We start from the raw sequence: 13,689 nt of genomic DNA on the forward strand, positions 1-13,689 counted from the left end.
ATCAAATGACGAAATGCCTTGAGAGAGTGGATGTGGAGAGGATGTTTCCTGTGGTGGGAGAGTCTAAGGTCGGAGGACACAGCCTAAGAATAGAGAGGCGTTTCTTTAGAATGGAGAGGAGGAGGAATTTCTTTAGCTGGAGGGTGGTGAATCTGTGGAATTCCTTGCCACAGGCGGCTGTGGGGGCAATGCCTTTATGTATATTTAAGGCAGAGATTAATAGATTCTTGATTGGTTTGGGCATGAAGAGGTACTGGGAAAAGGCAGGGGATGGGGGCTGAGAAGAAAATAGATTAGCCATAATGAAGTGGTGGAGCAGACTCGATGGGCCAAATGGTCTAATTCTGCTTCTACATCTATGGTCTCATCTGTGAGTGAAGCATCACAGCTATTCACAATGTTATGTTTCGCCTTGTACGAAGCAATGGCTTGCAAACACCACCAGAGCTGACGTCTCTAGCTTCAGTTAGAACTGTTTATCTGCCCTCAAAATAGCCTCCTGTAAGTTGTACCTGGACTTCAGGTTTGGGTATGTTCTCGAAGGCACGCACTCATCTTGATGAAGTTGGTAACAACTGTGGGGTATTGAATTTGAAGATGAGTCCCTGAATATTGTCCAGTCCGCCAACTCAACACAGTCCTGTAAGTGCTCCTCTGCCTCCACTGACCATACCTTCTTGGTCCTCACCACTGGTGCTGTGGTCTTTAGTCTCTGCCTATACGGCAGGAGTAGAAGTACAGCCAGGTGATCAGACTTTCCAAAGTGTGGGCGTAGGATGGCACGGCAAACGTTTTTGATGGTTGTATAACTGGGGACAAGTGTTTTGGCTCCTCTGGTTCTGCAGGTGATATGTTGGTGGGAGTCGTTCAAAGACTTCTTCAACCTGGCATCATAAACACTTTATGACATTATAAGCTGCGCATTTTGAAGAGTCCAGGAGATTCCATGAACTGTGGACATCGGGTTCCTCTGAATGTCATGCATTTTATTACGTTGTTTTGTTAACATTCTAACTAAATCATTGCAAATGCTATTAATGTCTCATAGTCTTAAATTAATCTCTGCTTTTTAACCTCCCCATCTCGCCCCCCACCCCCGCCCGCCCCCAGCCATCGACTACGGGGCATGAAAATCAAACAAAAACTGCAAATGCTGGAAATCTTAAATCGAAACTGAAAATGTTTGTAAAGATCAGCAGGTCAGGCAGCTTCTTTTTCAGTCAAGCACTGCCAGGAGTCATGCACATCAAGTCCGGACAACCAGTGCAGAAATAATCGCTGCACTGAGAACAAAACATTCACAATGCCAATGGTCTGGGTAGAGGATTCCAAAAGATTTGCAACTCAATTGTAAGAAAAATTTCCTTCATCTCAGACTTGTACAATCAACCCCTTCTCCTAGGATTGTACTCAAGTTTGAGACTCCTGTTAAAGAACAAACTGGGAAACCCCCTTGGAATCTACAGTGAACACACGGCTCAATGCTGTCTACATTGGTCATTGGTATCAAGGGTTCTGCTTTCTCCCACTAGGTCACTGAAGTTATGAAGTTTAATAAGTGGTGTTAAAGATATGAAAGCTGATGGTCCCTACCTGCCAATGTATAGTCCATGTCGAATCCAAAACATTTAATCTTCTCAAGTTCCAGGCTCCTGTTCACAAACACTCTACAGTCCAAACAGAAAAATATGCAATTCTCAAACCAATAGGCACAAAGAGTAAGTCAAGTCCACCGACAATATTTACAGAAGTGTTCTTCAAGAGTATAGCACCTTTGAACAAAGATGTGTTAATATCAAATTAAATATCATAGAAGGTCATTCGGAATTGCTTCTATAAATTAGCTTGTTGTAACTTAAGAGGAATCCTTCTGGCTTTCATATTGTATTGGTGAATAAGGGAAGCTAAAAAAAAATGGGGAGTTGAAATTGCTACTGGTAGAGAACCTAGACTGGGAGAAAAATAGTTAACACAAGAGATTCTGCAGATGCTAGAAATCCAAAGCAACATGCACGAAATGCTGCTGGAACACAACAGTCAGACAGCATCTATGGAAATGAATAAACAGTCAATGTTTTGTGCCGAGACCCTTCTTCAGGACTGGAGAAAAATAATTTCATCCACCCCACTGCTTCCACATACATGACTCGTGTAGTCCCAGCCCCATTCTAGTCATGCTATGACATCATACAAACCAGTTTCAGATACAGTATGAGCACTGTACGTACCAACATTAATCTTGTTTCACTTTATGTCCCAGCTTCAGCCTTGTACTATGGATTCCATCTATACTGGGCTCAGTACCCTTCTCTCTGCCATTGTCAAAAGTCTTACGACTGTTCAGCTATAACCATTCCATGCACCAGACATAATCTTGATGAATTCAGGCCGTTTGCCCAAACCAAAGTCTGGACTAAAGCTTTAGATACAAATTCCACCTACTGTGATTTAGAATTCAATTGATTAAATAATCCGGATTTTAAAAATATATTAGCATACTAGAATATTCAAAACCATTTCCAAATTAGGAAATCCAAATTTAAGCACCAGCGCAGATAGACTGGAAGCCCGAGTGTCAGGTATGGAGGCGAGAGTCAGGCTGATATTGTTGCTCTCTCTCCCCCATATGTTCATTCCTTTCTCCACGGTGCAAACACTGTGAGCTGATCGGCTGCTGTGCATTCCTGCCCCGCTGGTGTGAAAACTGGGGACCAAAGCTAGGCTCGGGCCTACTGCGGCTGCTCCGGGAGCAAATCTGGATCTCAGTCTAGCTCGGAATGCTGCTGGTTTGCATAATGTGTGTTTTATTTTCCTCTCTCTTTCTCTGTGCAATGGTGGTGGTTCCTGGTCCTTTTTAAAATTGGGTTAGTTGGGTTTTTTGCTTTGCACCTGCTTATAAGCAGACAAACTTTGAGGTGTATAATTTATACGTTCTTTCATAATAAGTGTGCTTTGAATCTTTGAATCTCTTGAGTCAAAATACCATTTATTTCACTTGCTGAAGGGAAATTTGCCTTACTTACTCAGTCAACTCCAGGGCTGCTCACTCAAACCACTCAGTTTTTAAATGACCAGCATCACATTCTCAAGCGCTTATAGCAAAGGGCAGCAAAAAGGGCTGTTTGTGAAGTGAAAGCACTGAGTCTGAGGGCCAAATACAGAGGCTTTGGCTGGGTGGTGACAAGGCCCAACAAGTCAAGGGAAGGCTACTCTTTTTTCCTTTGTGACTGTAGTAAATTAGGGATAGAAATGGTAGCCAGTGGAGTGGATGGTCCTCCTGTGAGGAGATCAGGTGACAGCCACACTTGCAGAAATTGTATCCAGCCGCAGCTCCTTTTAAACTGCAGGCATCACTTGGAGTGATAGCGGGACTCACCAAAGAGGTTGCATGAGGCAGAAAATGTTACAGACAGGAATTCCAGGGAGGTGGTCACAATGCAGGATTAGTCCAATGGATGGGTGATAACCAGTGGGAGAAGGCAGGTAATGTAGGAATTCCCTGTGGCTCTTCCCTTCTCAATCAGGTATACTGTTTTGGATACTAGAGCAACACACACAAAATGCTGGAGGAACTCGGAAGGTCAGGCAGCATCTGTGGAAAGGAATAAAGTGTCAATGTTGCAAGCCAATGCCCTTCATCAGGACAGACGCTGCCTGGCCTTCTGGGTTCCCCCAGCATTTTGTGTGCACTGCTCTGGATTTCCAGCATCTGCAGATCTCTTGTGTTCCATTTTGGATGCTGTTGCGGGGTGGTGGGGGTGAGAGACGGGGTAGTGGAATGATCTCTCAGGGGAAAGCACCAGCAGTAGCCAAGTCAGTGACACCAAAACTGGCCCTCTTGCACAGCAGGGAAAGATGAAGTGTAGCTGAGAAGTAGTGAAAGTGGGAACTATAGTCCGGGCCACAGATAGGCCTTTGGGTGAGACTTCAGCTTGCTGTGTTCCTCCCAGGTGCCAGGGTCAGAGATGTCTGAGAGAACACAGGGCACTAAGCATATTCTGAAAGGGGAGGGTGATATCACAACAAATGCGGGAAGAAAGACAACGTCCTGCAAAGGGAATTCAGAGATCAGCAGTAAGTTTAAAAGGAGGACCTCTAAATTTCAAATTTCAAAATAAATTTATTATCAAAGTCCATATACAACCCTGATATTCATTGTCTTGTAGGGCACACTCAGCAATCCATAGTATAATACGCATAATGAATACAATGAAAGACCACACCGTCTTAGGTGTTCAACCGGTGTGAAGACAAAAACTGTAAACACTAAAAGAAAGAAATAATAATAATAAATAAGCACTAAATCTTAAGAACATGAGATGACGAGTCCTTGAAGAGTCATCTCAGTGATAGGGCAAGTGAAGTCACCTCCATAGGTGCAAGAGACTGATGGTTGGGGCTAATAACTGTTCCTGAACTAAGTGGTGTGAGTCCTGAGGCTCTTGCACCTTCCTCCTGATGGCAGCAGCGAGGAGAGAGCACGCCCTGGGTGGTTGGGCTCTCTGATGATGGATGCTGCTTTCCTGCGACAGTGGTTCCTGGAGACACGCTCAGCGATGGGGAGGGCTTTACCCGTGATGGGCTGGGCCAGAGTCACCCTTTGTAGGACTTTCTGCTCAAGGAGGTCCCTGTGCCACATGCTAATGAGGCCAGAAATAGGAAGAAAGTACAGTTAAACGTGCGGCCAAAGAGCTGATGTAGGAGAGAGGGCTTCAAATACCTAGATCACTGGGATCTATTTCAGGGCAGGAGAGAATTCACCATGCAGGACATGCCTTTCTCTTGTTCTACCATCAGGGAGGAGGTACAGAAGCCTGATGCAGAAACAACTCCTTCCCCACCACTATCAGATTTCTGAACGATCCATGAACCCATGAGCACTACCCCATTATTCTTTTATTTTTGCGCTTTTAATTTATTTTGTACCCGGCTGGCGGCATAGTGGCATCAGTGCCGGACTTCGGGACGAAAGGTCCTGGGTTTGAATCCAGCCAGCCGGCTCCCCTGCACACTTTCCATCCGTGCTGGGTTACGAGCTGGTGATCTCTTTGGAAACTCACCCGGCAGAAGGCAATGGCAAACCACTGATGTAACTTGCCTCGTACACGGTTCCCCACTATGTCAGAGAGGCTTGGAGGGAAATCATCCGCTAACTGGAGAAACTCCAGACGTGACGTACCTTTCCTTTCCTATTGTAATTTTATGCCTTTTCACTGTACTGCTGCAGCAAAACAACGAAGTTCCCATCATACGTCAGTGAAAATAAACCTGGTTCTGACCCGTACAGGAAGGAGCAGACTACCTCATTAAGTACCCACCCTTCAGAGCCACCGGTCCCGTCAGCCACACCTACCCTGCCTCTGGAAATATCTGAGGTTTCCACAATGATCCCATCAGCCACATCAGCACCCACAAGATCAAAGTAGGAAAAAGTCATCCTTGATCTCAAGCCCAACTGGAAGAAAAAGTACTTTCAAGAAACATCTGATGACATACTACTATGATCAATGATCACAGCATTGTTGGTAGTGGATTAAAAGGGAACAGTAGCAGCATGGAAATTGTGGTTCCCAAAGCACAGAAAACTGAGTTTTCGCGAATCACTCCCTTTCGAAATGGAATGCAACTTATTACTGTGTAACTCAGGTTTTAGTAGCAGGAGCACAGGGACTTTTAAATCACTAGGATTTCTGTCAGAATTTCGAAATGTGAAAATGACCCAAAAGCTGGAAGTGTGGCAATCAGTGAAGACATTGACACACTAGTGGATCAGGAAACACATACATGCTGGATGAAAGTTACTTCAACAAAATAAGGAAAATCTCAAGTCTTGTTGGGGAAAATGAGAAGATACAGTATAATGTATGGCAACGGTAGCATTTTATTGAGCTTGCAAAAACAGAGGGATGTTTGTGCACAAATCCTTGAGAGTTACTGGCTAAGTTAACAAAGCACTTAATAAAGTCAACAAGCAGATAGGATTTGGAATGCACTGTCTGATAGGCTGGTGAATGTGGGTTGAAAGGTATCTTTTGAAAGGCAAGCAGATTCCCCATTTGAAGTGGGGGGAAATAAAGGGGGGGAAGACAAGGGATAGAGCTAACTGAGATTTTCTTTTTAACTAGAGCTGAAAATGTATGCTGTACTATTGGATTTAACATCTTACTTGATTCCAGGTGCTAGAAGTAGATTGGCAAATTATGATCAATAACTTAATTTTGCCTGACCACATTTCACAGTTCAAATCCACAATGAAAATTACTGCCTCTGAGTATTCAATAAAGTCTGTTTGAATCTGAATAATAGAAATAGTTAATGATATCTTTATCTCTCTGAAGTGGACATTAACCTACCAACTGCTGACTGATCTTTATCATGCTTAGAAATTCAAGTAAATCCTCTGTAAATCCAAGTACTCAGCATTTTGAACTTTCCGGCACTTAGGATACCGTACTGAATTACTTGCAAAATGCACTCCTGGTAATCCAAATGTTATAGGAAATTAGAGAGAGTTTCCATCATAAAATGGATAGAACACTGAAGGAAGCCATTCAGCCCACGGGTTCTGTGCACGTAATCCAACAGGTACCATACCCCACCCTTCCCACATAGTCCTACAAATTTGTTCCTCTCAGATATTCAGCTCACTATGAATAGAAGAATGCCCCTTTAGAACAGGGATGAGTGAGCAATTACTGTAGCCAGAGGGTGGTGAATCTGCAGAATTTATTGCCACAGTCGGCTGTGGAGACCAAGTCATTGGGTATATTTAAAGTGGAGGTTGATAGGTTCTTGACTTGAAAGGGTGTCAAAAGGTTACAGGGTGAAGGTGTGAGAATGGGGTTGAAAGGGATAATAAATCAGACATGATCAAGTGACCTGATTCTGCTCTTGTGTCTATGGTCTTATTGTCCATTGAACCAATTCTCAGTCCTGATTCTATAAATCTCCTTATTGTTTGGTGTCTTGAAATGCATCAATATTCCAGTTGTGGTCCAGCTGTTATTTTATGAAGGATCTTCAGGTCTTCCTTACTTGTTCCTTCTCTGGTTTTCTAATATCCTATTTGCATTGGAAATTGCTTTCCACTTGATATTCTTCCCAAGCCCAGGTGCCAAATGCTGAATTGTTTCACAAGGAAACACTGGAGTTCCTTGCCTAGCTGCTCTGACAGTGTCACCCCAACCTGTGATCTTTATCACCAAGGAAGAGAAGGACTTCAGCTCCATGAGAACACCACTACCTGCAGGTTTCTCTCCAAGACACACATGTGCCTTTAAAATATATTGCTATTTCTACCCACTCCTCCTGCTCTGCTTTTGCTCTCCTCTTGCCCCTTCTCTTCTCACCTGCCTATCACCTCCCCTCCTCTTTCCCTTTCTCCCATGGTCAACTGTCCTCTCCAACTAGACTCCTTCTTCTTCAGCCCTTTACCTCTTTCTCCTATCACCTCCCAACTTCTCAATTTCTCCCCTTCACCTGCCGGCTTGTACTCTTGCCCTTCTCCTCCCCACCTCCTAATTTTGGTTTCTTCTCCCTTCCTTTCCAGTCCTGCTGAAGGGTCTTGGCACGAAACATTGATTGCTTATTCCTCTCCATAGAATATGCTTGGCCTGCTGAGTTCCTCCAGCATTTTGTGCGTGCTGCTCTGGATTTCCAGCAACTGCAGAATCGCTTGTTTTTATGCCTCCACGGATGCTCTGCTTGATCCACCGTCCTGCCAGTGACTTGTATATTTAGTGGTGTTGGAACACTGAGCAATTAAACTGTCAGAAAGTCACACTGCTCAGAAAAGATCCCCTTAAATCCAGTCTATAGTGGGATTGCTGACAGTGAATAATCAGTTGTGGCCAGATCCTGATAACAGTGATAGGGATAGGCAAAACCCTGCAGATCAGCCAGCATATCAGCTGTTTGGGTGTGACCCTGATAACCCGCAGTTTCAAGGAAATGGCAATGTTAACAACACAATAGGACCTCTAGTCAAAGGACCTCACTTGTGCTTTCAGTTTAACGCAGTTGTCACCAGTCGCAACCCAGCTCAAAGATCATGGGTACAAATGCAACCCCAGTGATTTGTGAACAAAATTTCAACCAACATTCTCATCTGAAGATAACCTGCTGATACAACATTCCAGAGTACTCATCGTACCAGATGTTGACTTCATATGAGCATTATTTTGAGCTAGCACATGGGAGCTGGATATTATATTTATCCCTCAATCAGCATCATTGAATCAGATCTCTAGTCGTTAGTACTGTGCTGATGGAGCAAACTTACTGCTTGCAAATGCTTTCTAGACTGCAAAGGAAATACTGCTTTAGGATATCCAAAGAATACTGAGAAGGCTTTCCTTTGTGTTTTGTAATTTTGTACTAGGAAACTCAAGGAAGACCATTAAGCATGAAAGGTCTCTACAAAATTGAAACAAGCTCAAAAAAAAGGTGCCAATCACATTAAGTTGGCATGGAGGATTTGCATTCCAAGCAAACGGTCTGCATTGTGATCTTCTGTGACGTTAAGATGTGTCAAGAAATCCGAGTTGAAGAAAATTAATTTTGTAATTATTTATTTACTTTTTTTTAAACATAAATTCCATTGGGGTGATTTTGTTCCACATCTCAGATTTTTGGGTATTGATTTGTGACAGATGAATTTCTGTTCTCCGAATGGCTTTATATCTGGTATTGGTGATCTCTAAATCTAATTTTGAGATCATCTGTACCAGAAACCACAAAAAAATTTGCAAGGAAACTTTCCCTAAGTGTTTCCACTGGGAACCATTCTTAAATCCTTGGAGCAATTTCTCAAACTTAATTTATTTCCATGGCGTCAACTGAGGCCATCAGCCACCAAGTACAAGGTGGCTCTCTGTAGACCAATGCATTCAGTCTCATTCACTCTCCCTGTACCCCAAGCTCACTTGCCACTGTGATTCCATTTTCTCTTTCCAAACTCTCCTGTGGATTCTGTACCTGATGATTAATTTCAAAGATGGCTATGATTTTTAAAGTTGTATGCATTTACTTCAGAGTCTAATTGTTCATTCATTTTGTGTCGTGTCGTATGACATAGGCGATCATGGCTTTTTCATGACTATGATTGTTCTTGGCAAATTTTTCTGCAGAAGTGGTTTGCCATTGCCTTCTTCTGGGTAGTGTCTTTACAAGACGGGTGACCCCAGCCATTATCAATACTCTTCAGAGATTGTCTGCCTGGCGTCAGTGGTCGCATAACCAGGACTTGTGATATGCACCAGCTGCTCGTACGACCATCCGCCACCGGCTCCCATGTGCTTCATGTGACCCTGATCAAAGGGGGGGAGGGGACTAAGCCCAAGGGAGACTTGCAGGCTAGCAGAGGGAAGGAGCGCCTTACACCTCCTTTGGTAGAGACATATCTCCTCCCCATCACCTGCAAAATCTAATAGGCAATCTAATGTTAATTTCATTATTTGGTTTCCTATCATTCAAATAAAAAGGTGACCATCACTTTGCACATGACTACGCCCACACATTTAAATTCAGCTTCACTAACTTCTAACGTACAGCAGAGAGATTGAAAACTTGGCTGAGTGGTGTAATAACAACAACCTCTCACTCAATGTCAACAAGACCAAGGAGGTGATTGGAGACTTCAGGAGAGGGAAATCAGAGGTCCATGAGCCAGTAATCACTGGAGGAGCAGAGGTAGAGAGGATCAGTAACTTTAAAATTCCGGGTGTCACCACCTCAGAGGACCTGTCCTGGACCCATCATATAAACTACTGTGAAGAAAGCACAACAGTGACTCTACTTCCTCAGGGGTCTGTGAAGGTTCGGCATGTCATCGAAAACCTTGGCACACTTCAATAGGTGTGTGGTGGAAAGTGTGCTGATTGGCTGCATCATGGCCCGGTATGGGAACACCAATGCCTTTGATTGGAAAATCCTACAAAAAGGTCATGGATCCAGCCCAGTACATCACAGGTAAAACCCTCCCAACCATTGAGCACACCTTCATGAAACGTTGCCATAGAAAAGCAACATCCATCATCAAAGATCCTCGCCACCCAGGCCATGCTCTTATCTCACTGCTGAGGTACAAGTGCCTCAGGACTCGCTCCACCATGCTCAAGAACAGTTACTACCCCTCAACCATCAGGATTAAAGGGGATAACTATACTCATTAATTACTCTGTTATATTGTTACTCCATGCTCATTATTTATTTCTATTTATTTATATCTGCATTTGCATAGTTTGTTTATGGTTAACAGTTCCTGATGTTTACAGTTTACTGTTCCTGTTCTATAGACTTACTAAGTATTACTGCAGAGAAAGAATCTCAGGGTTGTATGTGGTAACATGTATGTACTCTGATAATAAATTTACTTTGAACTTTGATTTTTTTCTCTCCCAGCCATATTTGGTGCAGAGTATTCTCAGAATCAAAATGTACAACATAAGCAGGAAAACAGTGTCACGTTGAATATAAGATTTAGGAACAGAATAAGGTATTCAGCTCATCGGGTTTGTTCTGCCATTTGATCATGGGAGATTTCTTATCCCTCTCAACTCCATTCTCCTGCCTTCACCCTGTAACCTTTGACCCCCCTTACTAATCGAGAGCCTATCAATCCCTGCTTTAAATATACTTAATGACTTGCCCTCCACCGCCATCTGATTCAACAACCCCTGGAATAAAGAGATTTGTCATTGCTGTCTAAAGGGACGGCCTTGCATTCTGAGGCTGTGCCCTCTGGTCCTAGACTCTCCCACTCATGGAAATTTTCTCTCCAAGTCCACGAATCTAGGGCTTTTAATATTCAATGAAATCTCTCCTTCATTCTCCTAAACCCCGATGAGTACAGGCCATAAAATGCTCCTCATACATTAACCCTTTCGTTTCTGGGATAATTCCAGTAAACTTTTCTTTGGACCCTCTCCAATGCCAGCACATCCTTCCTTAGATATGGAACATAAAACGACTCACAATAGTCCAAATGTGTTCTGACCAATGCCTTTTAAAGCTTCAGTGCCAAGTGATGTTGTACTGTCAGGCAAAACAACTCTGCGCATTGCAAAATAAATCAAACTCACTTAATATAGTGTAGGAACAAAACTATTATTGGAATACAAAGTCTTGTAACATCATTGGTTTTAATTCAACACAGGTATAAATAAGTGAACAAACTGTAACTATATCTGAGGCACTGTAATGACTAGGGGAGCTATTACATTGCTCACTGTGCATATTGAAACTCAATATGGAGTCTGTGGGTTTTAATATTAAAAGACCTTAAGTGAAAAACAATTTCTCTTTGAGAATTTCATTTCTTTTTCCAATATATCCCACCGCATCTATACTTAAACTTTTAACAAAAGCATTCGAAACTACTGTCTGGTTGTATTAAACTGCATTCTTTGAATTACATTGAACATCTTTACCTGTGGTGATAGTCTCGTTTCAGTAGCCGATAATCAATATGATGGCAGTCCCCAACACTCCGGAAGCTGAAGTGATTTTCCTGAGGGGAGGACTGGTTGCTTTGATCTGAGTATTCGTTTGTTACACTCCCCATGCCTATTGCACACTTTCAAACTTGCTTGCTGCGAGGAGAAGAGGAGAATCAATCTTTATCGTACGAGGGCTCCAGCAGAAATTGGTCAATTGCGTTCTAGCTTGCCACTCTTGATGCACTATCAGTCGAGCTCAGCAGAGGGGCTCCAGTTTATCAGAAGAGCTGTGTGCTTGGCCTGACATGGAACTCAGCACGTTTCAGCAGCTGCTGCAGTAAATCGAACAATCCCTTCCCAACCTCCTGATGACTGTGTGACAAAATAAGTGCCCCAGTACTATCACTACTCTGTAAACCTTTCTCAAGTCTGGATAAAAGCTTGCACAATGTCACAAAGATTTCCCACAAACTGGAGGACAACTATTTTTAATATGAATTATTTTAAGTTTTCTCTGTTCCTCCACCTCAGGCACCTTAAGTCCAAAACTAATTTTACACGTCACAACTTGCTATCATAAATACTTAATCCACTTTTTAATTTAGCACAGCACAGTATCTGATACAGGAAAACAAGACAACAAAAATTGCTATATAGTACAGCTAATGCTAAGCAAGGCAAACTTAAATTCAGATTTTCATCTTTATGTCTCTGTAAATCCAATTTTCTCTTTTTATTCCTCTTCCCCCATGGACTCTCCATTCAATTTGTCTTTTTTTAAAAAATTTACCGTCCTTCCCAGCTTTTGCTGTGTTTATTTCCTAATCTTTAAATCTCATCAGACACCCAAATCACTCAGATCCCTTGCTGTGCAACTCTGGACTTGCACTTTGAGAGTAAGCATATACAGAACTGAGTTGGGTCATCAGGGCCTTTTTCTGAGCTGCATGTTTCCCTGATACTAAGATTCTACCACTAACTTACTTTCCATGAATCCCTTTATTTTACCAAAATAATTTTAAGTGCCTATTAGACAATAAGGTTTCACCGTGGAAACAGAACTTCATGAAGTTAAATTCCTTCTGAAGAACTATTACAGTACCAGCAACCCTGGCTCATTTCCACTACTGTCTTCATGTTTTTACGTTTGCCGCATGACTGCGTGGGTTTCCCCCGGGTGCTCTGGTTTCCTCCCACATTCCAAAGACGTGTGGGTTAGCTGGTTAATTGGTCACATGGGTGTAACTGGGTGGCGAGGGCTTGTTGGGCCAGAAGAGCCTGTACTGTGCTATATCTTTAAATAAGTAAAAACTTTATCAATTGGCATTTGTTGGAATATTATTCTTATCAGCTGCTTGCATGGCTAGGAGATTAAAGGATTAGACTCAATTCAAAGGATTTGGGGTTATTTCTGAAAGGAACAGCCAGAAGTGAGCAAGGAATGTTTTACTCCCCAGAGGGATCAGTCATGGGAAAAGAAACCAGGCTTTCTAGGTAGATGTGAAATATTCCATTTCTCATAAGGTGTAAGATTCCTGGAAGATGCCCCTACAAATAGAGTGTTGCATCTCGCTGATGAAGTCAGACGTTCATGCATTGAGCAATATTCACAGGTTCAACTGCTGCAGTCAGAAACGATCTGAATAAATGGAAGAACATGCAGGGCCTTGGAATAAAAAGCAGGCAAATAGGGCTAGGCAGGTTTCTCTTACAAGGAGATAGTCCAGACCCAATAGAGTAGGTGGCCTCTTTCCATCCTGCAACTCCTCTATCATTCTTGGATGTGTACTTGAAGAAACGTGACCTGCAGGACTCAGGATCATAGAACTATATAGCATGACCCAGTGTCCATGACAACCAAGATCCCCTTTCCTGCATTCTGCCCATTTCCTCCTAAACCTTTTCTATCCACGTATCTGTCCAAATGTCCAGCTACTAGGGCCCAGGATGTCTCAGAGAGCACGCAGAAGGTTCTCAAGAGGGTGGATGAGCAGCCAGAGATCATGGTGCACATTGGCACCACTGACATGGGTAGAAACGGGGAAGAGGTCCTGCGCATTGAGTATACGGAGTTAGGAAAAGAGCTGAAGAGCAGAATCTCCAAGGCAGTAATCTCTGTCCCAAGCGCTGGTCAGGGCAGGAATAGGATGATAGTACAGATGAATGAGTGGCCGAGGAACTGGTGCAGGGGCAGGGTTTCAGATTTCTGCATCGTTGGGATCCCCTTCTGGGGAAAGTAGGAACTATACAA

General features: G+C 43.0%; 1 protein-coding gene across 3 annotated transcripts in view; it reads right to left on the minus strand.

Annotated features, from left to right (window-relative positions):
• The window catches only part of LOC140201748 (cytosolic purine 5'-nucleotidase-like), a 122,896-nt gene extending 111,267 nt beyond the window's left edge, over positions 1-11,629 (minus strand). For all 3 annotated transcript variants that reach the window (XM_072266365.1, XM_072266364.1, XM_072266363.1), the window contains exons 1-2: positions 11,430-11,629; positions 1,594-1,667 (exon numbers count right to left, since the gene is read on the minus strand). In XM_072266365.1, the coding sequence (XP_072122466.1) occupies positions 1,594-1,667; positions 11,430-11,563 (208 nt within the window). In that variant the 5' untranslated portion in view covers positions 11,564-11,629. The remainder of the gene's footprint in view (positions 1-1,593; positions 1,668-11,429) is intronic.
• Positions 11,630-13,689: the final 2,060 nt, after the last annotated feature.

This window comes from Mobula birostris, chromosome 8 (assembly GCF_030028105.1).
Source record: "Mobula birostris isolate sMobBir1 chromosome 8, sMobBir1.hap1, whole genome shotgun sequence".
Classification (NCBI taxonomy): domain Eukaryota; kingdom Metazoa; phylum Chordata; class Chondrichthyes; order Myliobatiformes; family Myliobatidae; genus Mobula; species Mobula birostris.